This window comes from Lissotriton vulgaris, chromosome 10 (genome assembly GCF_964263255.1).
Source record: "Lissotriton vulgaris chromosome 10, aLisVul1.2, whole genome shotgun sequence".
Taxonomy (NCBI): domain Eukaryota; kingdom Metazoa; phylum Chordata; class Amphibia; order Caudata; family Salamandridae; genus Lissotriton; species Lissotriton vulgaris.
Genome location: NC_141698.1, coordinates 303,631,478 through 303,653,657, shown reverse-complemented (window position 1 = coordinate 303,653,657; position 22,180 = coordinate 303,631,478). Strand labels below are relative to the sequence as shown.

The window sequence follows — 22,180 nt, the reverse complement described above, 5'->3', positions numbered from 1 at the left end:
TGCTCCCCTCGTAGAATGAGTCTTAAACCATTATAAATCAATTCCTACTTGCTCCATAGACTAGCTATTCAGTCTTGCAGTAGTTGCAGATGTCAGTCACAAAATAAATCAATAACTGACTCACACCATTCATTCTATATTCTGCATATCTGTTCTCATACTCTTTTATACATTTACCACACAAAGTTTCTTACATTGATGACATTTTGGATAAAGAACAGAATCTGACATAGTCTTTGTTCACATCCATATCTCAAATCTCACCACGTCCGGACCATAAAACCTACTCTTGCCTCCAATGCTTTCACATCTGAAACTCTGCAGCATGAAATCAAATGCAAAAGAGAAGCCAGGTTCATTGTAAGTCTTTTCAAATCCGAAAAGTTATTACTTGGGCAGAAACTCAATAAAGATAACACTCAATTTACATCCCACAACATATCATGCCTTGCTCTAGGCGGTCTTCTCAAACTTATACGTTTCATAATTCTGCATAGTGAGACATGCTTTCCCCCACATTTTCAATCCACCTGACACTGCCCGCAGATATTGCAGACCTATAACAATTCATAGACCTGACACTAAATCCTCTTTCAAACTCTTTCACCAAACAATGTAATTCCTCTACTTCAGGAGCAAGAAACATACCCAAACTCTCCAAATTCCACTACATTTTGATCTTGTACCTGGCACCAACACATCCTCGAGCAACTCAGCAGCTTTCCTTGAAAGACCTGAGTATGCATTAAGATCTCCTGACACTTTATAAACAAAAAAGGTTCAATACTCTTGACAGCACCAACTGATGTTCTTCTCCGTTCCCTTTGTTTAATAGTCCTTCTCTCGCTGGAAACAAGAAAGACACATCACAAGCCCATTCCATGCCCATAGGAAACAATGCTTGAGCCACACAGAATGGTGTCACCAACACCGCCTGACACTTTTCTCTCCTTACTTTCTGCAAAACCCTCTGAATGCAAACAAAAGATATGCACAAGCTCTTACCCCTTCCAATTCTGTTGAGAAGCATCCACCCATCTGGCATCCAACTGTAATAACTATTTGATATATCAGTCTGCTCACAAAACCATCCACATCCAGAGTACCCCATTCCCAATCTGTTATCCTGAAACAGTCCTGAACAACTTCCAGTCGCTGAAGTCTCTGAAGAATCTTGAATTCCAATTTTCAGTAACATTTTCCTTCCGAGGCAAATACTCCACTCTCAGGCTTCTTTTGTGTTCCAAACAAAATGATCAAAGCCCCTCTGTTGGACCAGACATCCTTGGTGTGGTTTCGCCTGACATTTTGCCTTCAGACCTACTGTTTTTACTGTCTTTGTTGATTTTGTTTTGCTGGCTCTATGAAATTGGGCACTTTACCACTGCTGACCAGTGCTGAAGTACAAATTCTCTATACCTGAAAACATGGCAAAATTGGCTTAGCCACAGTTGGCACATTTAATTTACTTATAAGTCCCTAGTAAAGTGCAATACATGCACCCTGTGTGAAAGCTAGGAAGTTGGAGAATGGTGACAAGTTGTTTTATTGAAGTCTGGGATAAAGAGAATTATTGAGGGTATTGGTATGTTTTTAGCTGTTAGAAGGCGATTATTGTCCAATATTAAGTCTCAAAATCTGAGTATGGCGTGGTAGAGGTCGGAGGGATGTGCAGTATGGATAGGGTGGCCTCTGCTTTCAGGTTGCAGGGTTCTTCGGTCTGGTGACGACTTCCCAGAATACTCAGAGGAAAGAGAAACAAATGGCGGTAAGTACACTTGTGGGTTTCCTTGCTACCCTTCACCTATCCTTGTGACAATTGTGCTATACAAAGGTCACAACTGTGAGACACGTGAGGGAAGGGCGTGCCAGGGAAATAGAAAGTAAATAGTGCAACAGGTTGAAAAAGCCCCAACTAAATCCCCAATTCTTAACTCCAACTGAGGCCCCTCCCTCCTCCGCAGGCCCAAACGAAAAAATCTGGTTAGCCGAATCGGCTTTAAACAACTGGCTATCTCATTCAGAGCAGCAACACATTACATGGGACTGCTTAGGCAGGCAATTGGTGCAGTTGTGTGTTCGGTGTTGTTTTGTGCACAACCGCAGCCCTGGACCCAAGGGACGTCCTGCATCACATCCCCCCTCCTTCCTTCCCTTCCCAATGTCCCCAGGTCACAGTCTACTCACCGCCGAGGCCGTAACTCTCCCTGAGTTACGGCGGCAAGCTTGCGTCTCCTGGGGGCGTCCACGAGTCTTCGCTCCACGTCTTGGATTCTTCCTCTGGGGCTGCGTTGACTGGGTATTAGGTCAGCGGTGTTCCTTTCCTTGGCTCGGCAGGAATTCTCCCTGGTCCGACGTCTTACTGCTTGGCTCCCGTGGTGTCTTCGGCTCCTCCGGCGTCTTCAGCTCCAACTTCCGCATTTGCTCTGTCTTCCTGCAAAAGAGTTCTTTTCTCTGCCTCTCTCAGCAGGGATTGGTTGTGCTCGTCTCAGTAATCCTGCGGAGGAGAAGGCGCGAGGAATCTATTAACCCTTTCATGACTGGACCCTGTTACTTCTTCCAGTGATTGTTGGGCCCCCGGGTTTGCAGCATTCAGTCCCCGTCCGGACTCTCCCTGACAAGCACTGATTGTGCACCCTCTTAAGTAGCCCTGTAAACATGACTCTGTCCTGCCACTGCAGGGCTAGTGTGTGCAGTCTTAAACTGTCATGTCGACTTGGCAAGTTAAACCACTTGCCGGGCCTCAACCTTCCTTTTTATTATATTTAAGTTACCCCCAAATTAGGCCCTAGACAACCCCGTGGCAGGGTGCAGTGTGTTCAAAAAGTAGAAAATTTACTTTTCAAGTTTTACATATCCTTGTAGTAAAATATTCTTAAACTTGTTTGCACTACTGCCGGTTTCTAAGTTTAATTTCCAATTAGGAAGAGATGGGACCCCAAATTTGGTGTCTCTAGAATCACAATTTGAAAACAAAACTTATGGTTAAGTTGGGTTTTAAATTGCAATTCTGAAAGCTACACTTTCGAGACATTTGGCATTTTCTTACTGAATCCATTTGATGCCTTCTATCTGTCTCTGAATACACATCTGGGGGATGTGCAGCTGGCTTTGTGTGTTCGTTCTAGACAGCAACACACAAAGGGAGCTTAGGTGTGACTGGTGGGCAATCCTTAGCAAGATGGAAGGGTGGTGCTAACTTACACCTGAAAGGGCGGTGTTCTGTCCCCACACAAAGGGATGCATACCCCCTTTGTAGTGAATCTGGAGCAAGGGGAGTGAAAGTCAGGGGCCTGTGCACTTCAAAGGCATACTTTTTAAGTCGTACCCACGTTGAAGGCCCACATGGGTATAAGTACTGGACCTGTGGCACCCCCAACTGAGAACCCTACTGGAACTCGGGACATTCTACCTGGAAGAAGGACTGCTAGTCTGCTGGAGTGACTGCCACTCTGCCAGACTGTTTTTTTGTGTTGGCCTGCTTTCTGATGCCCTCTTGCCTGGAAGTGAGAAGGACGAGACCTGCATCTCTACATCCCAGAACCTAAGTATCTTCAGGGGCTTGTTGGCTTTCTTTCTGTTGTAAAGTCTCAGGGATACCAAACACTTCTCTTCAACCTACAAACAACACCTAGACTTTGCTTGCTGCAAGTCTTGTGCCACTAAGTAGTGCCAAACCAGTCCTGGGCTCTTGGAACTGAGTCTAAAGTGCTGCAACTGCTGGAACCCACGCATCAAAACTGCTGTGCCAATCAGAACTGATGCATCACCGCCTGAGGGAACCAGATCAGTGCATCACATTTGGAACCACTGCTTCACCTCCTGAAACTTCACTTCTGAACCGACTCACCAATGTCACTGCGTGGAGAAGATCCACGTATCGCCTCTACAGTGTGGAGAAACCAGGCATATCACATTAAAAACCACCGCACCTTGGAACCGGTGCATCACTCATGAGAGCCATGCATCCCCTCCATTGTGTAGAAAAATCCAGCTCATCACCCCAACTGATTGGGGATCAGTGATGTATCGCTCAGCTGCAGCCCACATCTCATTGTTGTGATCAGGATCAAGGTAATTTTGCTTAGTGGGCCCTGCGTGGGTCATGTATCCAGCATGTGCTCCATCGTGGTCAGCCTGAACTCTTAACTTTGTCCCAGTCCCATTTGATCAATTAACTCTTTAAGCTCTTGCTGCTTATAAGCACTATTTTTGCATTCTTGCAATCTTTAATAATTCATATGTCGATTTCTACTGATTGTTTTTTGTCGTTTTGGTCTTATTTTCTTTATAAAATTATGGAGTATTTTTGTGGTGTTTTCATGGTGTTAATGTTTGATGTGTTGCACAAATACTTTACACATTGCCTCCCGGGTAAAAGCCTGACTGTTCTGGGCCAAGTTACCGGAGGGTGAGCATAGGTGTATTTATGGTGTTTTTGTTTGCGACCTACCCTGATGAGGGTTATGGTTTCTGCTTGGACAGAATGCATACTGCTGTCAACCAGACAGCCAATTTCTAAACCCTCCACCAATTCTGACAAACAACAGGACCTGCTGCCTCCTAACCAATCTATATAAGTCACTGCAGAAGAATTGTCTATTTTTAACAACACTGTACTGTCATTCAAAATGTCTTTGAAACTCCTGAGCCCGTATAGACCTGCCATTAACTTAAATCTTTTTCTTTCATCACTATAAAATGTACAAAAGAATACAAAGTGAAGGTAATTCTGGGCAGATCGCTTGTCGCAAGGGCAAAATTGGAGTGCAGTAATTGCGTAGGTTTTGGGAAGATGGCCTATCATAAGGGGGATATGGTTTTAAGAAAATCTCATTCAAATATATCTATGTTTGAGATGTGCAACACACGATAAATAGGAGGAGTTCATGTTAATTATACTTGGGGCAGCGTGATATAGTCTAACTGTGGGATGTTTAAAATTAGACTTGTGCCTCCACGCCTGTAGATGGACCAATAAGCGAGTCTTCAGCTCCTTCTTAGATATTGACAGGCACATCTTCGGATCATCATAAAGGTAATGTAGGCGAACAGCCTGGAGATTAGTTTTGACATATCTTAACCATCCTATTTTACTTACACCATCTAATTTCAGGGTGTTATTTATAATATCTCTAGTTAGTGAAAGAGTTTTGTACGCCAAACTGAATGCCACATCATCATTGGTGCAATACGAATCTTATCAATAATATAAGGAACTCTCAACTCCATGTGACAGTTATAATTAGAAAATGATAGGGGAAGAGAAACCAGGTTTTTCAAAAAAGCATCATCTATATGCTGCAGTTTAGAGGTATCAGAGATGCCCTAAACAGCTGCAACACAAGAGGCTGCAGGTAGTGTTTTCACCTCGTAAACCTTTTTTGTCACTTTAATTGGCTTGGAACCGGATTTTTTCAGAAATTTAAAAAGGGCCCCAATATTTTCCATCAATAATGCCCTGTTAGAGACCATATTTCTCCAATTATTGTCCCTATCCAACACAATCCCTAGATAATTCAAAGATGGTACAACATCAAGCTTAACCCCTTCAATGTACATTTGAGACTGTTTTTGCTGCTTTAGACCTGTCATAAGAACAAAGGCCTTGGTGTGGTTAATTTTCAGATCCAAATTGCTCAAACATTTTGCATACTCCTCTACAAGTCGATGCAGCGCAGTGTCAGTGCGCGCAAGGATCAACACGTTATCATAATAGAGGAGTATCAGGATAGGAAGAGAATTAATAGAGGGAACATCTGTGGTAGACCATAGAAATGCAGATTCTACGGCATTAGTATATAAGGCAAGCAGGAAGGGAGAAAGCACGCACCCCTGCCCCACGCCCCCAGTACTTCCAAAGAGTCTTGTGCATTCCCCTCCCTTAACCTTGTCCTCATACTCCGTAATCAGAAACATATTGCCTTTACTAACTTTACCTTTCGTTGCAGTAAAAAAATGATGTGTTAATTGAATTGCTAGAGTCCATTTATTCAAATAACTGAAACATGACTTTACATTTATACAACAATATGAGTGAAATAAATCATGGGAAATGGTTGAGCACGGTATTAAGGCAAACATTTGAATGAATAAATACAAATCTACAACGGAATTTGAAGATGTGTATTAAAGCGAAACAGTGACAAGGAATGATGAACAGAAGCCAAAAGGGCATTTAAAGTTTAGGGCAGTGGGTAGAAGTTTGTAATGCCAACTGAGAGGATTGTGATATGGACATGTCATAATGTTTCATCTAAATGATCGTAAAGAGCAATGGTTAGCTTAATAGTACATTCTCAAATTAGTGACAACTGTTTTTATTTTGTTTTTCATGTCTTCATTTTTACGTTTCTAGGTAAATTTTATTCTATTTATCAATATTGTCAGAGTTCTTGCCACCAAACTAAGAGAGACAAATGCAGGAAGGTGTGACACAAGGCAACAATACAGGTAAAGTGCTTTATCAACATTTGTTTTAATGACATTTCACTTTTGTGCCAAGTAACAGAAAAGCATAACTCAAACTTATTTGATTTAATTTGTTGCAAAATGTTTTATATGAAAGGAGAATAAATGGGGAAATGTAGCAGTCTCAAAGAGAAATGGCATGATTTGCATACCAAGCCTTTTAAAAAAGTTTAACAGACTTCAAAGATTGATAGCACTACAAAAATACAGCTACAGTCTTTTTTACATGGTTTCAGGAGATGTCACATTTTTTTCCAACCAGTTTGAAAAATCTATATATTTTTTCAAATATTCTTGCTAGTTAGAATGCTTGATATCAACATCTCAGCAATTCATAGGGAACACGAGACAAACATCTTAATGGTCAAGAAATCAGAATTTATCAGGATCTCAACTGAAAACTAGTGAAATTCTGCCTTAAGCTATCCAGCAGCATAAATCACTGCTAATAATAATGTTCCAGCTTAAGTATATAGGGGCATATTATCAAGGGGGTTTATCTCTGCTTTTTTGGCTTTTAAAAGCCAAGAAAGCGGCGATAAAATTATCTCCCTATTACCTAGCTGTCGCTAACACCAGTTAGCGACAGCTAGTAGGAGATAGCGACCATCTTGGGCCCCGCTTTTCATGTCAGTGATATTTATCACTAATGACATGCAAAGTAGGCGTGCCAAGATGTTAGCGACTGGAAACAGTCGCTAACATCGCTATCTCCTATTACCAACTTTTGGAGATATTCGCGCTAAGCGCGGATATCTCCAAAAGCTAACACCTGCCCCTGAGCAGTTCTTAGCCATGCTATCCAATGGTTGGTGAATAACATGGCTAAGAGCATTAGCTCAGTAATACATGAATATCACTGACTTTTCAGCGATATTCATGCATTTCGGCCGATTTTTATCGCTTAGGAGATAAACCTTGATAATAGCAAGGTTCCTAAGCGATAAAAATCGCTGCAGCTCGGCGATAAAAATATCACCGCTAAACCAACATAGCGATAATTAGCGCTAGTTGTTGGTAATATGCCCCATAGATTCCTCAACATTTATGTTCTAAACTAAAACATGGCAGGGTAAACTAAAAAAGTATTGCAAATGCCATCAGGCCAACAATCCATTCAGAAATGTTAAAATCACCTTGTACGCTACACCTCTATTTTTTTGCTAGCACCTATCTATTAGATTACATTGCATGGAGAACAATACTTAATGGCTTCACTGTTATTTATTCATAATTCTGATAAAAGCTGCCATTATCACCCATGTCAATTAATTCAGTGAAGTGCGAGAACACACACAAAAATTAGATCAGCTCTTATAACTTCATTTTTGAATGACAGAAAGATGTCCTTACAGATTGCCTATTATATGCAACTTTATGAAGAATATCTTTAAAATCGACCTTCAAAATGGACAAATTAGAATTTTTTTAAATGCTCATCTGTAAAGAAATGGTAACCTTTTTAAATAGCCTTGTTGGTATGATTACTTATGCCACTATTCAATAGTAGACCTGGACAGAATTTCAGCTACTGCGGACGAATTGGAGTAATTTAGGTAAGTATGTGTTACTCTTTGATGCAGAATGACTGATAATTACACGATTACTCATCTTTGCGTAATTTGGGGGGAAAAATCCTTATGCATGAACACATTTAGTGAGCATGAGCAGCTGCTTGCGCTCGCTATTTCTATTCTGTTGCATTAAACTCTGTCATTTTTGGACACAGGTCGATTTTTGCACTAATAAACAGAGCTAAACACAAAATTACTTTTCTTCCATATTTCCACTGAATCTCTTGGAATTCCTCAGTAACTCTGCAAGATTACGCTACATAGAATTACACGAGTTACGCCCACCCCTACTCAATGATCAGAGACAAATATTTAGAAATAGGAACAATAAATATGCACATTTCATAAAAATGTATAGATTCTAGTTGCTATCAATACAAACTAAACCAGGTTGTGGAGACGTCAGGCAATTCTTGCAGTTATATTCCGTTTATATTCCATTAAAAAAAGTTGATATGAAAATGATTTATGTGTTAAGTACAAAGATGAGATGGTGTAATATTAACATTAATCAAAACAAACTAATATTGCGTATTATTGAATGCATTTTCACAAGCACCCAGTGCAACATACGGAGTACGTGTGATATTGGGGAAGGGGATACACTGTTGAGGGAACTGTTTCATATTACTCTCAAACACTCAGCACCCCAAATTCCAAATCCAGGCACAACTTCATCACAGGAATTATGTTACTAGTTCTACAATTTCTTCTTGTCAAACATTGAGATACTTAGACAACAAATAAACCTTGAAAGGGAGCATGATGAAAGCGCCATTTGGCCCTTCTATCTCCCTATAACACAAATCGTCACATTTTGGTGAGATATTTGACACAGAAATAATGAACATCATCACTTCATCCAGGCACTCCGGCTCCAAAATTGACATCTGCCCTTCCAAAATCTTGAAGCCTTATATCTACGTGTTTCAGACAAGCTTACCCCTTGATACAACCATTCATTAAATAAAAAAGGAAAGTTACCGGCCAAATTATAAGCTACAATGACAAAACCACAATTTAAAGAAATCAAATTTATCTTCTTATGATCCACAAAATATACAGCCCATCTCTCTACTACCTGGGGAAAGAGATTTGTAAGCAGTTATCCTCCTTTATTGAGTCAAATAACATAATTGATCCTGTAAAAGCCAGATTGCGAACTAGAAATAACACCAAGTCATTGGAACTATCCATCTTGAATGACCTTTGCAGACTGGCGGTGGCATTGGAGCTCTTATTGGAAAATATGTATGTGCTACTTGCAATACTATTTAATATTCACTTCTATTAATCAGGTTCCAAGAAACTGGTTCAGATAATTGAGTCCTATAAAAGACAACTTCAGGCATTTAGCTTCAACCAAGGCCATTTAGCTTCACCCATTTAAACAATTTTCCAAATATTCTGATGACACACAGATGATTTTCTAATTGGTGGAACATAGGAACTCTATGGCCTGCCATTACCCTAACATTTTTTGTTCCCTTTGTTTTTGCATCAATCCAAAAATGGATGGTCTCTAAGTTTCAAAACCTATATCTCAATAAAATCATGCTTCTGGAAACTAAGAAACTCTAGAAGAATATATTCCCATCCAGCAGTCGAACTCCGTAGATTCACCTCTTATGCCTGTGCCATTTGTGCAAGATCTGAGTATCTGTAAACATGCTCAACTTTCACCTGAGAATCCACACTTTAAGTAGCAAGATCCTGTTTTTAGCAGATGAAACAGCTCAGGAATATTCTTCCCTACATTAACCCAGAGCAACACATAAATGTTACTTTAGCCATTCAAACTTGTAGATTATGAAACAAAAATAATGGACAGCCAGACTCAATGCAGTTTGTGACACAAACATATTACTTCAATACCTAAAACTCTCCTCGGATTTCCAATAAAGAAAAGAATCATTTTCAAATCCATTACAATTCTACGTATTATTTTTTTACTCCAATGCCCCTTCATTCTTGAAGGAGAAATTTCAGCTGCATAACCCATCTTGTACTCTTGGCTAAACAGATTCAATTTTGTTACAAAACGCAAGAACTGGTTTACTCAATTTTTGATGATATGGCTTCCTCAGTGGGTGACCCGCAAATTGAGTAATAATCTGGCTTTTTAGCTCCTGAGTCTCTCTCTGAACTGTTGTTTATACCTGTTATGTTTTCACACGTTTCAAAAAACTCCAGTATACATGGACTTAAATAACAATACTGGATATTAATATTTTTAGTGGAGGTTGCATTTAAACAGGGATACAGTTGAGTCACAACCAGATTTTGGGCCAGATGTATCAAGGCTTTTGCGACTCTCAAAGGCCGAAAATCGCAGAATTTCGGCCTTTGCGACTCGCAAACGGCCGATTTGCGATTTATGATATGTATCAAAAAATCGCAATTTAAGGAATCGCAATTATTTGCGATTCCTTATTTTGCCATAACATTTAAGGAATCGCAAATTTTGCGATTCCTTAAATGATATGTATGACACATTTTTGGTTTGCGAATTTGTGTTAAGAAATCGCAATTTACCGCCAACTTGTAGTTGGTGGTAATTTGCGATTTCTTTTAAAAATGCCCTAATTGGCATTTGTAAGGGTGGCATGTGATACTCATACATGCCCATAGGGCATGTATGTGTGCCACATGCACACACATGTAGATTTGAGGGGTGCAGCAGGGTGTCTTTGAGACACCCCTGCACCCTTGAAATAATTCTCAAATTGCGATTAGCAAATTGCGAATTCGCAATTTGAGAATTATTGCACTATCATTTCTATGGGCCTCCTAGCCCATAGGAATGCATTGGAAATTATTCTTTATTTGCAAATTCGCAAAATGCGAATTCGCAAATAAAAAATAATAAGGAATCGCAAAAAAATTGCGATTTTGTACATACATACCGTTTTGCGAATTCTAAATAGCGATTCGTAAAAAATCGCTATTTAGGATTCGCAAAACGGTATCTTGATACATCTGGCCCTTTGTCTTTTGGGGAATTGTTGGAACAAGATGTTTTTTCACTTAATTCACATTTACTTATCCTTTATGTTTCACCTCAGTCTCCTAGCTGTTGGTCAAACAGAATGGAGAAAACGTGTGCATGCAGTGTTCTTTCAGCTTGTAGAGGGGGCATCAGTAAAAACAGACACAAGCACAGTGTTTTCCTAAGGTCTACATGCAACCCATGCTTTAAATGAAGAGAAGACTTGAGTCCATACTTTAAGATAGCAGGTTACAATCTTTGACTGTTCTATAACTTTATAAAGGAACATCTATGGGTCTCTAATTATTATTATTAATATTATTATTATTTTTGTTGTTGTTGTTAACCCCTTGTGTGCGCATGATGGAATCACGCCGTTATGAGAAACGGGCGGCATGTGCTCATGACGGCGTGGTTCCGCCATGCGGCTGCCGCTCCACCCACGTGGCATTAATCCCCGCCTGTGCGGGTAAATTAATGGGTGGGCAGGCCATGACAGAACGACGCCGTCATGAGCATACACCACCCGTGACTCATGACACTGTGGTTCCGTCACGAACACTGCAGCACCGCGCTGAACCCCCGCGTAGCGGCAAAATTCGTGCCGCAGCTAAGTGGTTAAAATTCTTATTATTACTTTGTTGTTGCTGCTATTGTTATTGTTGTTCTGTTACTTTTAATTGTCGTATTATTGATTGTTGAAAGATGCAAGTGATTACCATTTAGTGCTTTTGTAATGTGTTTTGAACAATAGATCTCTTTTATCCAAAGCATAAATCCATAAAATGTCTTCACTACTGTTAAAAAATAAAATTTGGATTCCACAGCAACTGTGTTAATTTACTACGATTCATTATCATTACTTGCTCAGTTTCGGTACTTTCTTCCATGAACTTTTCTGATGTTTAATTCAAAGAAAGGCCTGTATGTTCCTTCAGAGCAGGTGTGACACATTTAAGGCTCTGCAAATCTAGACCCATTCTCAAATGCCTTGTTAAGGAGTCTTTTAACACAGCTGGCCCGGTGCCTAAACTTATTCAAACCTTCAGTTTTGTTAAGACACATAAATTGCAGTTATTAATGTAATAGGGTTGGCTATCTTCTGCATCCCTAAAAGAAAATGACATTTTCTCACATCCTTTATGAAAAGTGCTGCATCCACAATACTAGACCATCTGGTCTTTTGGACCTTTCCCATGGTCTTATCAAAGATCATTTAGCTGGAAGAGAATTTTCAGTTTTGCATGATAATTATTTTGACAATCCATAGGCATGACTACGGAGTACATCTGACAAATCTTTGACCTGCGCTCAAATTAATCCCCAAGCACCAACAGCTTTGGGATTAATGGAATTTTCACATTTATTTTGAAAGACAGTGCATCTGACATGAACAAGAAGCTCTCGTGACTTTTAAAGCAATGGTAGGTTCAAAGAACATATCTTCTAGTTCTGTTTAAAAGGGTGAGAGAAATACATAATAGTTGTCATAGCATAAAAATATTTATGTTGTCAACAAAGTATAAGATCATTAGACAAGACATGGCACACCTTCCACTTAAGAATTCAAAGGTGTTGTGGGGGCCATTTACAAAATTCCTCGGCCTAGTAAAAGCCTAGTTTGCATGACAGAGCATGAGCAACATAAGCAAAACAAATAGGAGGATTAACAATGTACTCTGTGATCATTAGAGTGCTGACATTTTTGACATCTGGAATAATCTCGTAATGACTTTCGGCCTATGTGAAATATGCAAATTTGTTGCTATTTCATTTTGTATATTGTGAAATTTCACATGATTTTCGTCAACAAAGAAACTGATTTAAGTTGAAAATGTTTTGTTGAGAAACATTTTTTTCAAACACAACATTTTGCTTTAGAACCAGTCTTCTGTCGGTATCGCTTGTTACTGTTTTGTTTGAGGTATACTTTTTAAGACATGAGAATTAAGTTACAGGTGAAATATATTTAATTTACTGCATTACAAATTATACCTAGTTTGCAAATAACATTTTATATTTCTAACACTCCTAGTCATGATCCTATGAGTGGAGAATGTTGAGAGAAGCAATTGTTTAGTCCGTGGATAACTCAAATTAAACACCATTGATTTGTTTTCATGTAGGTGTGAAGATCAGTGTAGTGTATAAAGTGATCTGGTTGCTGTACTTCTGTTTGGGCATAATTGGACAATAATTATCCAGTGCTGCATTTGCCTTGTCAAAGTGGAACTAGGTGGGCTGAAATTGCACTCTGTCTTTGTTAGCAAAAGATTTAAAAAGGTGTTAGAAATTGAGTTACTGGTTGACTGGGGTGTGTGCTTTGGTCAAGCAACAACTTCAGACCTCGTCAGGGTTAGGCACAAGCAACCCCCAAATGAACGTGTGCACGGCCCCTTGGTAACTTGGCACAAAGGAGTCTATTGTAACTTAGAGGCACTCTGTAAAGTATTTGTGGAATAACTCAAACAGTATAAAAGTGAAAACACAACACAAAAGGTTCCCACACCAGGTTGGAAAAATATAGCAATACTTAATAAACAAACAACACCAAAATGACAAAAATCCAACCTGCAGAACTGGAGATATGAATTAAAAAAAAATACTTTAAGATAGCACCAAAAAGCATAAAGTGCCAACCGCACGCACAGGCTCTGCAATGGCAGGCCTGAGACATATTTTAAGGACTACTGAAGTGGGTCGCACAATCATTGCTGTAGAGATCCACTAGCAGCATTTAATTTACAGGCCCTCGTGACATATAGTGCCACTTTACTAAGGACTTATATGTAAATTAAATATGCCAATTGCGTATAAGCCAATTCAACATGTTGTAAGGAAGAGCACTAGCGCTAGTTAGCAGTGGCAAAGTGCACAGAGTCCTAAATCCTACAAAATAAATTCAGCAAAAAGTGGGAGGAGGAAGGAAAAATGTTTGGGGGTGATCCTGCATAAGGAACAGGTCCAACAAAAGGATTGCCCCGTTCCACCGCCCAAATAATAGTGGAAAATAACAGGACAAAAATTACTCTTAAAAAACTAGACAGTTACACGGAAATTATGTGAAATTATTTGTTCTCACAAACTTAAAAGACATATGACTCACAAAGACTGACATTAAAGCTCTGCTATATGCCACTGATGTACATACCTTGCATGATGTTTTCTATAATTCCTCTCCAGAATCTGGTGAAATGTACAGAATATAGGGGTCTATTATGATGTCAGGCAGATCGCCACTGCCCGCATGGCAGTTGCGATCCACCCGACATAATCCCCCGCCCGCCTCCCATTTCCCCCCCACCAAATTATGATGGTAGGGGGCACCGCGCCGTACATGAAGACCGTCCGCCGCTTTTTCTCCTGGTCAACGAGTCGACCGGGCGGAAAAGGGTTGAATATGGTGGAGGTGTCAGCTAGACACCGCCATCCATATTACAATGTCAGCGGGAAGCAGCATTTCCGTGCCACAGAAAGGCATGCGGATTCCTCAGTTGGGGCCCGATGCGGTTCCCCAATATTTGAGCTTGCATTAATCAGCTCCCAAACGTCTGTAAATTGTGAAAATAAATATTCAGAAAAACCACTAAGCATTATTTCAATATATTTATTTAATCATTTAAAGGAACAATCATTAGAAGATTAAGAAGGTAGGAGAATGTTCTAGAGAACCCCCATGTGAAAGGGCCTGCGTCAGTCTTACACCCGCTGTTAGGTAGGCTTAAGGATTTGAAGCAGTGGTGTCCTAGAAGTGTTGCAGTGAAATCTCATAGATTTTACTGCAACACATTTATGAGCCTTTTTTGCAGGGGAACTCCCTCCCTGCATATATTATACCTGACCCGGGTCCCTTAGGGGTAGCTTAGGGGTTTACAGAGTAACACTTCTGCTTAGATGCATTACTTTGTAAATATGTCACAGTATGGTGCATATTTCACGTCACCGGTGCGTCACAAAAAGTGAGGCACCAGCGGCACAAGGGGCTCATAAATAATATCAGGAATACTGATGTATCTGTAAATCCTTGTGCCATGAAGCACCATATAGTAAATATGGTGCATTGATTGCGTAGCAAGGAGGGCGCACTGAAAAGTGTTGCAACCCTGTTTTCACGCAGCGATGCAATACTTTTTCTAAATGAGGCCGTTAGTTATCCAAATGTTTCCTCTCACCACAGTAGATTGTAGATTCCTTTGCACCCGGCCGCAAGACGCTAAACAAACAGGATGATAAAGAGTATACATGTGCCCCCTGGCTCTGGTAATTTTCTAATGATGTAGCTTTGTAGTGACATTAGGTTTATGGGGTAGATTGTGACTGGTACTCATCAAGAGAGGAAGAATATGGTGCATCAATTTTATGTCTCAGAATACTACACAAGGCACATTTTTCTATGTATACAGGCACAGTTAGGTTGTTTCTTTTGAGAGAACAAATATGCATCAGTCAGAATTAAATAAAAACGATGCTCCTGATTTAGATTTTGGGGGAGCGGCTCGCTGTCAGTTAGGGAGGCAAAGTCATTATGTTAGCCACCATGGCCAGATTGTTGTCCACCATATTTGGAGCTGTCTCCCAAACCTGCAGCTTCAGAGGCACCGTCACCACGAAGGGTGCTCTAAAAGAACTGAAAGTTTATTGGGCAACTGCCATGTTTTATGCAGTTGCTCAGAAAACTTTTATGCTTTCCAAAAACAAACTCCCAAAATGGGTGTTTGTTTTTCAAAAACAAAATATTAATGACCCTGACTTCTAGAGGTTTTCTACCAGGGTGTGGGGGTCATTGTATTTTTTTATATTCAGGACCACCAGGCCTTTCCTTGTGGTGCTGAACAAAAAAACATACCAGTTTTGTTCTGTAAACAATTCTTCATAACTTTGTTTACAATAGCAAATTATTATTATTTTTTCAACAGTACTATAATTGCAATTTTAGACATTATTTCTCCACTATAGTTAGTGAAACAGCATGCTTTCTGGTTGATTGCAATTCATGTTTTTCTATTATCTACCTTTGCAAGCCGACTCGTGTTTCGTCTTTTGACTGCAAAATGAAAATTAGAGAAACATTAATTTAGTTTTGAAACATTTGTAGTCTAGGTTTGTGAGTGGTGTGAAATGGGCATGTATGGCTGCAGTGTGAGCGGCGTTGTTGTCTGATGGGCTGCCTTCTTTGAAATTCCTGAACAGTTTAATGATATCAATTTTGGAAAAGGTGATGGACATAGTTTCTGAATGATGCAGAATACTCCTACCCAGTCAAGAGATCAGGGATTGATCCATCACCGTTTTTTAGCTCACTGCACCATCCCAGCTCAGAACCTGGCTACATGCAAATTAGTCTGTTCCTGTCCCAGTGCATGATGGGAACAGGGCAGACCAAACTACCAAGCCAATTCTTCACCAGAAAGGAGACAAGCTACCGGGGACCGGTTTCTGGCATTTCAGCCGTCATCGGCCCGGCTTGCTTGAATCCTGATGGTGCAATGAGCTAGGGACTCTCGTCTGAGTATACCCTCCCACACTTAGTGTGGATAAATTCAATTTTGGAAAAGGTGATGGACAGAGTTTCTGAATGATGCAGAATACTCCTACCCAGTCAAGAGATCAGGGATTGATCCATCACCGTTTTTTAGCTCACTGCACCATCCCAGCTCAGAACCTGGCTACATGCAAATTAGTCTGTTCCTGTCCCAGTGCATGATGGGAACAGGGCAGACCAAACTACCAAGCCAATTCTTCACCAGAAAGGAGACAAGCTACCGGGGACCGGTTTCTGGCATTTCAGCCGTCATCGGCCCGGCTTGCTTGAATCCTGATGGTGCAATGAGCTAGGGACTCTCGTCTGAGTATACCCTCCCACACTTAGTGTGGATAAATTCAATTTTGGAAAAGGTGATGGACAGAGTTTCTGAATGATGCAGAATACTCCTACCCAGTCAAGAGATCAGGGATTGATCCATCACCGTTTTTTAGCTCACTGCACCATCCCAGCTCAGAACCTGGCTACATGCAAATTAGTCTGTTCCTGTCCCAGTGCATGATGGGAACAGGGCAGACCAAACTACCAAGCCAATTCTTCACCAGAAAGGAGACAAGCTACCGGGGACCGGTTTCTGGCATTTCAGCCGTCATCGGCCCGGCTTGCTTGAATCCTGATGGTGCAATGAGCTAGGGACTCACGTCTGAGTATACCCTCCCACACTTAGTGTGGATAAATTCAATTTTGGAAAAGGTGATGGACAGAGTTTCTGAATGATGCAGAATACTCCTACCCAGTCAAGAGATCAGGGATTGATCCATCACCGTTTTTTAGCTCACTGCACCATCCCAGCTCAGAACCTGGCTACATGCAAATTAGTCTGTTCCTGTCCCAGTGCATGATGGGAACAGGGCAGACCAAACTACCAAGCCAATTCTTCACCAGAAAGGAGACAAGCTACCGGGGACCGGTTTCTGGCATTTCAGCCGTCATCGGCCCGGCCTGCTTGAATCCTGAAGGTGCAATGAGCTAGGGACTCACGTCTGAGTATACCCTCCCACAATTAATGTGGATAAATTCAATTTTGGAAAAGGTGATGGACAGAGTTTCTGAATGATGCAGAATACTCCTACCCAGTCAAGAGATCAGGGATTGATCCATCACCGTTTTTTAGCTCACTGCACCATCCCAGCTCAGAACCTGGCTACATGCAAATTAGTCTGTTCCTGTCCCAGTGCATGATGGGAACAGGGCAGACCAAACTACCAAGCCAATTCTTCACCAGAAAGGAAACAAGCTACCGGGGACCGGTTTCTGGCATTTCAGCCGTCATCGGCCCGGCTTCAGTTTAATGATATCTTCACCTACTAGAAGGAGTGGCAGCAACATCTTAAGATCCTCCATACTGCTGTGGCAATGAATTTCTAAGCCCTACACCCACAATTTCATGTTGGTGCCTGGAAGGAGTCTGAGCCAACCACTCCAAAAGGCTCTTTGGATAGAATAGACAAGATTATGATAGTCCACATGGTCAGCACTGCAGCTCGCATCTAGACAGAGAAGCAAACTCCTGCCTGAGAACTATTTGTTGCATTTGGTATGTCACTGAAATATGAGGGTGGTACTTGGCCTACCTTTCGACTTTTGGTCAAATCCCACCTAGGAGTAGAAGGTAGATGCATACAGAAGGACGCCCAAGGGTTAGACACAAACAGCTGGGCTCAACAAAGCGGCAGTAATCCAGTTTACTCCTTCCTTCACAGGTGGGGAGCAATGCTTGGTAGAGGCAGGTACATGTTTAATATCCCACAGGACTGCATCCTAAGTGATGAGAAGACATTTTCAAAGCAAGAAACAGGAGAAGTGAGCCTCAACTTCTGCTGGTAGAGGAGAGTTGCGGGCCTCAACATGCATGTGCAGAGCCGACTGCTGCTGTCCCAAGAACAGTGGATTCAAGATAGTGTAGCATGATTTGCCTGCTCGGCAAAGTGCCGGCGGTGTATGGTTGCACCCAACAGGCAGGTCATGACACTTGATTAAAGCAGTGAGTTGAGCGAGGTGGGGTCAGAACTCTCTTTCATGATCACTGAAGCCACATTTCAAGAAAGTGGTGCGTACCACAAAGCAGACACGTTCAGGCTCCCAATGCTCCACCTACTAAGATACCAAGGCTTGTCTGGCGCACTTATCCATACACTGAACCAATGTCAACGACCAAACCAGAACTGTCTGCTTACTGGTAGGATAACTATGATAAAATCTAGGAGATCATGCACAGATGCTACAATGTACAAATATCTCCTTAGGGGAGTGTACTTAGAAGCAGTGCAATCTGACTTCAAAGTGGACAAAATATAGAGGAAAGAATTGAGACTCGCAGAGCCTGAGCAGATGTAATCATCAGGCAGATAAGATAAAAACAAAATAACCTCTTTTTTGGGGAGGTTTGGTAGATATGTGGGGTGGATGTATGTTCATGGTTCTGTGTGCATGTGTGAGTGAGTGTGTGTGTGTGAGTGAGTGAGTGAGTGAGTGAGTGAGTGAGTGAGTGAGTGAGTGAGTGAGTGAGTGAGTGAATGTGAGTATTCCTGAAGTGGTATGGAGTGATGTCCCTTCAATCTGGCACCTGGTAATACTCTGAATCAAAATATCTCCAGTTCAAATCCTATAGAAAGCCATTCCTGGCATGAGGTGGCCATGATTGGTGTATTGTGAACTTTATTTGCTTGACAGTGCGGACATTTGGTAGCAAGTTTCCTTTAAATACCATGTGAAAAGCATTTGTGTCTGCTATCCCAAATCCCACCACCTCTAAGCTGCAAATGTGCACGCCACCTAAAGTCGGCTGAAGAGAAACAGGTGATCGTTATTATAAACTGCAAAAAGCATTCCAATTATAGATTTTGTCATTCAGAATTTTCCCGTCATTAGTTGTTATTTTAAAAAATTGCGCTGGCTTGCTTTGAAATGAGAAAACAATCAAAATTTGCGTAATAGAAATTCTAAAAAGAAGACAATCCATAAAATTTAGATACAAAAAAATAAAATTGATAATCACCAAAACGTTACTAACTACTTTTTATCTCCCGCTGGCTGGCTGTAAATAAACGCATTGAGTAAAAATGTCGTTTGAATGACATTGCCACCAAATTAAATAAGCAGTATTTTTGTTTTGGCGAGTTGTCACAGAGATGATTAATCGGACTGTCGTTTTTTGGGGTGGGTTCCAGTTGTGGTTTGGGCACCTTCTGCAGTGTTTTCCCAGACTTGGTTTGATCCTCAGCAGGTTTACCATCTGAAGGGATGTTCAGTGACCAGACGGAAATATCCTGGCAAATGAGCAACCATGATTTAAGTATGGTTCTTTCATTGGTTAGGTGTCTGCAGTGCCATGTGACAGTAAACTGTAGCCAACTAGAGGGAAAATACCTGTTCCACTTGTACAGTTCCAACGGTCCTAGCTGTGTTAGGTATGCTCTGGTGTAACAGAGAGTTATGAGATGAACTTATAGTAGTAACGTTAGGCCAGAAGCACAAAGTAATTTCGACTATTAAAGTATATTTGTGATCAACAACAGGTGGAACTGTGGGTGCTAAATATTGACTATGTGACCAGGAAGCAATAGATCAAATTACTTCTGCGGTCAAGTAATATCATGCGGCAGTAAATCCCATGCACAAACAAGTTTGTGTGTGGCATGTGCAAACTCATCAGTCAATTTGAGAAGGATTTATCTGTGGTGTGAAGTCAAATGAAATACTCCCAAGCTGTGAAGTTCTTCTTGGGAAAAATATTGGTATGGTAGAAATGTTAACTCATAAAAAAGATACGTGACTTTCTGAGGCAGACACCTGGTAACCTGCGACTGGTGCAGCTTGCCTGACGCACCCCTGCAGGAGTTTTTATGTTGCAAAAATAGGTAACCGTACAGCTCTTGCTAAACAATCTAAGGCTATTTTCCCTTACACGAAAATGTAAATATTATTTTTTTTCTTTTATATGAGCATCTGTATTGAACATTCTATTTTTAAAACCATACATGCCATATTGTATTTCTGTTTCTAATTTTAAATTGGTTCCTATCTAGTAGCGAGGTGTGGCTCACTGGTTAGAGGCGGCAGACCCGGAGGCTGAGAACGGCCCGGGACCAGGGTTCGATTCCCGACGCGGCAGGGTCGAGGACCAGGGTCAGCGGACTGATAATTCTCGCCTCGGTGCCCACTTTGGGCAGTGATCACACTCTGTAACTCTGGGCATTAAGCTTGCCTCATCGCTACAACGGCCCCCCACAGACGCCGGGGATGCCTGGCTTCACCTTGGAGATACCCAGCATGGGACCATCTCACAGGGAAAGCCAGGACGGGTTCCCCAGCGGTCATTCGCGCCAGGATACTCCGGTAGTAATTGAGCGCGCTACAAAACACCTTACATTTACATTTACATTTACATTTATCTTTGAGACCAAGGAATTGCTGAAAGGTGAGACTGTAGTCAAAGGTCTTTGAAAGGATAGGGAAAAATAAGCCACTAGATCGCACACGATGCAAGTAGGAGTGTGGCTTGTGACAGCACGATGGAATATTTCAAAAGTTTGTCATCTCAGAACCTAAACATATTGTACCCTTCTTCATTCTCCTATACTGTAGCATAGCCTGAATGAAATAGGCCAGTTTCCAAATAAAGTATTGACATTCGTTTACTGCTTTGTGTAGCAAATAAAAGTCCTTAAATCCAGAATATGAAAATAGATTTGATTTATTGAAGATTAGTTGCAGGTCAATTTGATAATACAAAAATATGTAGGTCCAATTGTAACCCCACCAGGAGCAGCTGAACAGCTGCTCAGCCTCAGATGTAACTGACTCTCATTTCAAACATACACAACCAGCACTCTATGTGACATCATAGATGTATGCTGAGCTAGTTATAACAAACACTAAAGAAGGACAGAAAGAAAGGAAAAGCAGGATGTAACACTTTGTTTGTTCTCATTTCCAATTTCATCTATTTATTTATTTATTTATTTATTTTCTTTGAAGAGTTTTATATAGCGCTGGCTAGATCCGGAGGTATCAGAGGACTTTATATGAGGATCAGTGAGTTACAAGTTACAAGTTACATCTGTTACAAGAGGGTAGTTAAACATAGGACAAAAAAAGCAATGTTACGGTAATTGGTTGGTGGATGGGGGAGGAAGGAGACATAACAGGGAGACTGGCAGAAATTGTGCCCAATGTCCGGCTGGGTAGGGGACATTCGAGGGGGTGAACCAGGGCTGATCTCCTCTATAGCTGTCTTGGCAGCTCTACCAAGCATCAGCCATATTTCTCGGACTCCGCTGTTAGGATAGTGATCAGGGTTGATCTGAAAAAGTTGAGTTCATACGAGGGAGGAGGAGAGATGAGAACCGGAGTCAGATCTAAGCCCAGGTGTGAGTGGGGGTTAATGTTTTGATGTCATCAAGGCGCAGTCAGCAGGAGGCTCGACGTCCGGGAGTGGTAGCCGCCAGAGAACTCGAAAAGACTGCGGGTAGTACGGATTCAATGGCACGGGCACCATCTTAAGGTCAGACGTTTTCCAGGCCCGTCCTTACAGTGGACACCCCAGACTCGAAATGCCCCCAGAGTAGAGCGCCATTGAAAGGGGGATCAGCTGAAAAGCCC

The 22,180-nt window shown here is 41.2% G+C and overlaps 1 protein-coding gene across 2 annotated transcripts in view; it reads left to right on the top strand.

Moving 5' to 3' along the window:
- Positions 1 to 22,180, top strand: part of PTH1R (parathyroid hormone 1 receptor) — a 631,389-nt gene that overhangs the window by 592,327 nt on the left and 16,882 nt on the right. For both annotated transcript variants that reach the window (XM_086941074.1, XM_086941073.1), the window contains one exon: positions 6,359 to 6,453. In XM_086941074.1, the coding sequence (XP_086797200.1) occupies positions 6,359 to 6,453 (95 nt within the window). The remainder of the gene's footprint in view (positions 1 to 6,358; positions 6,454 to 22,180) is intronic.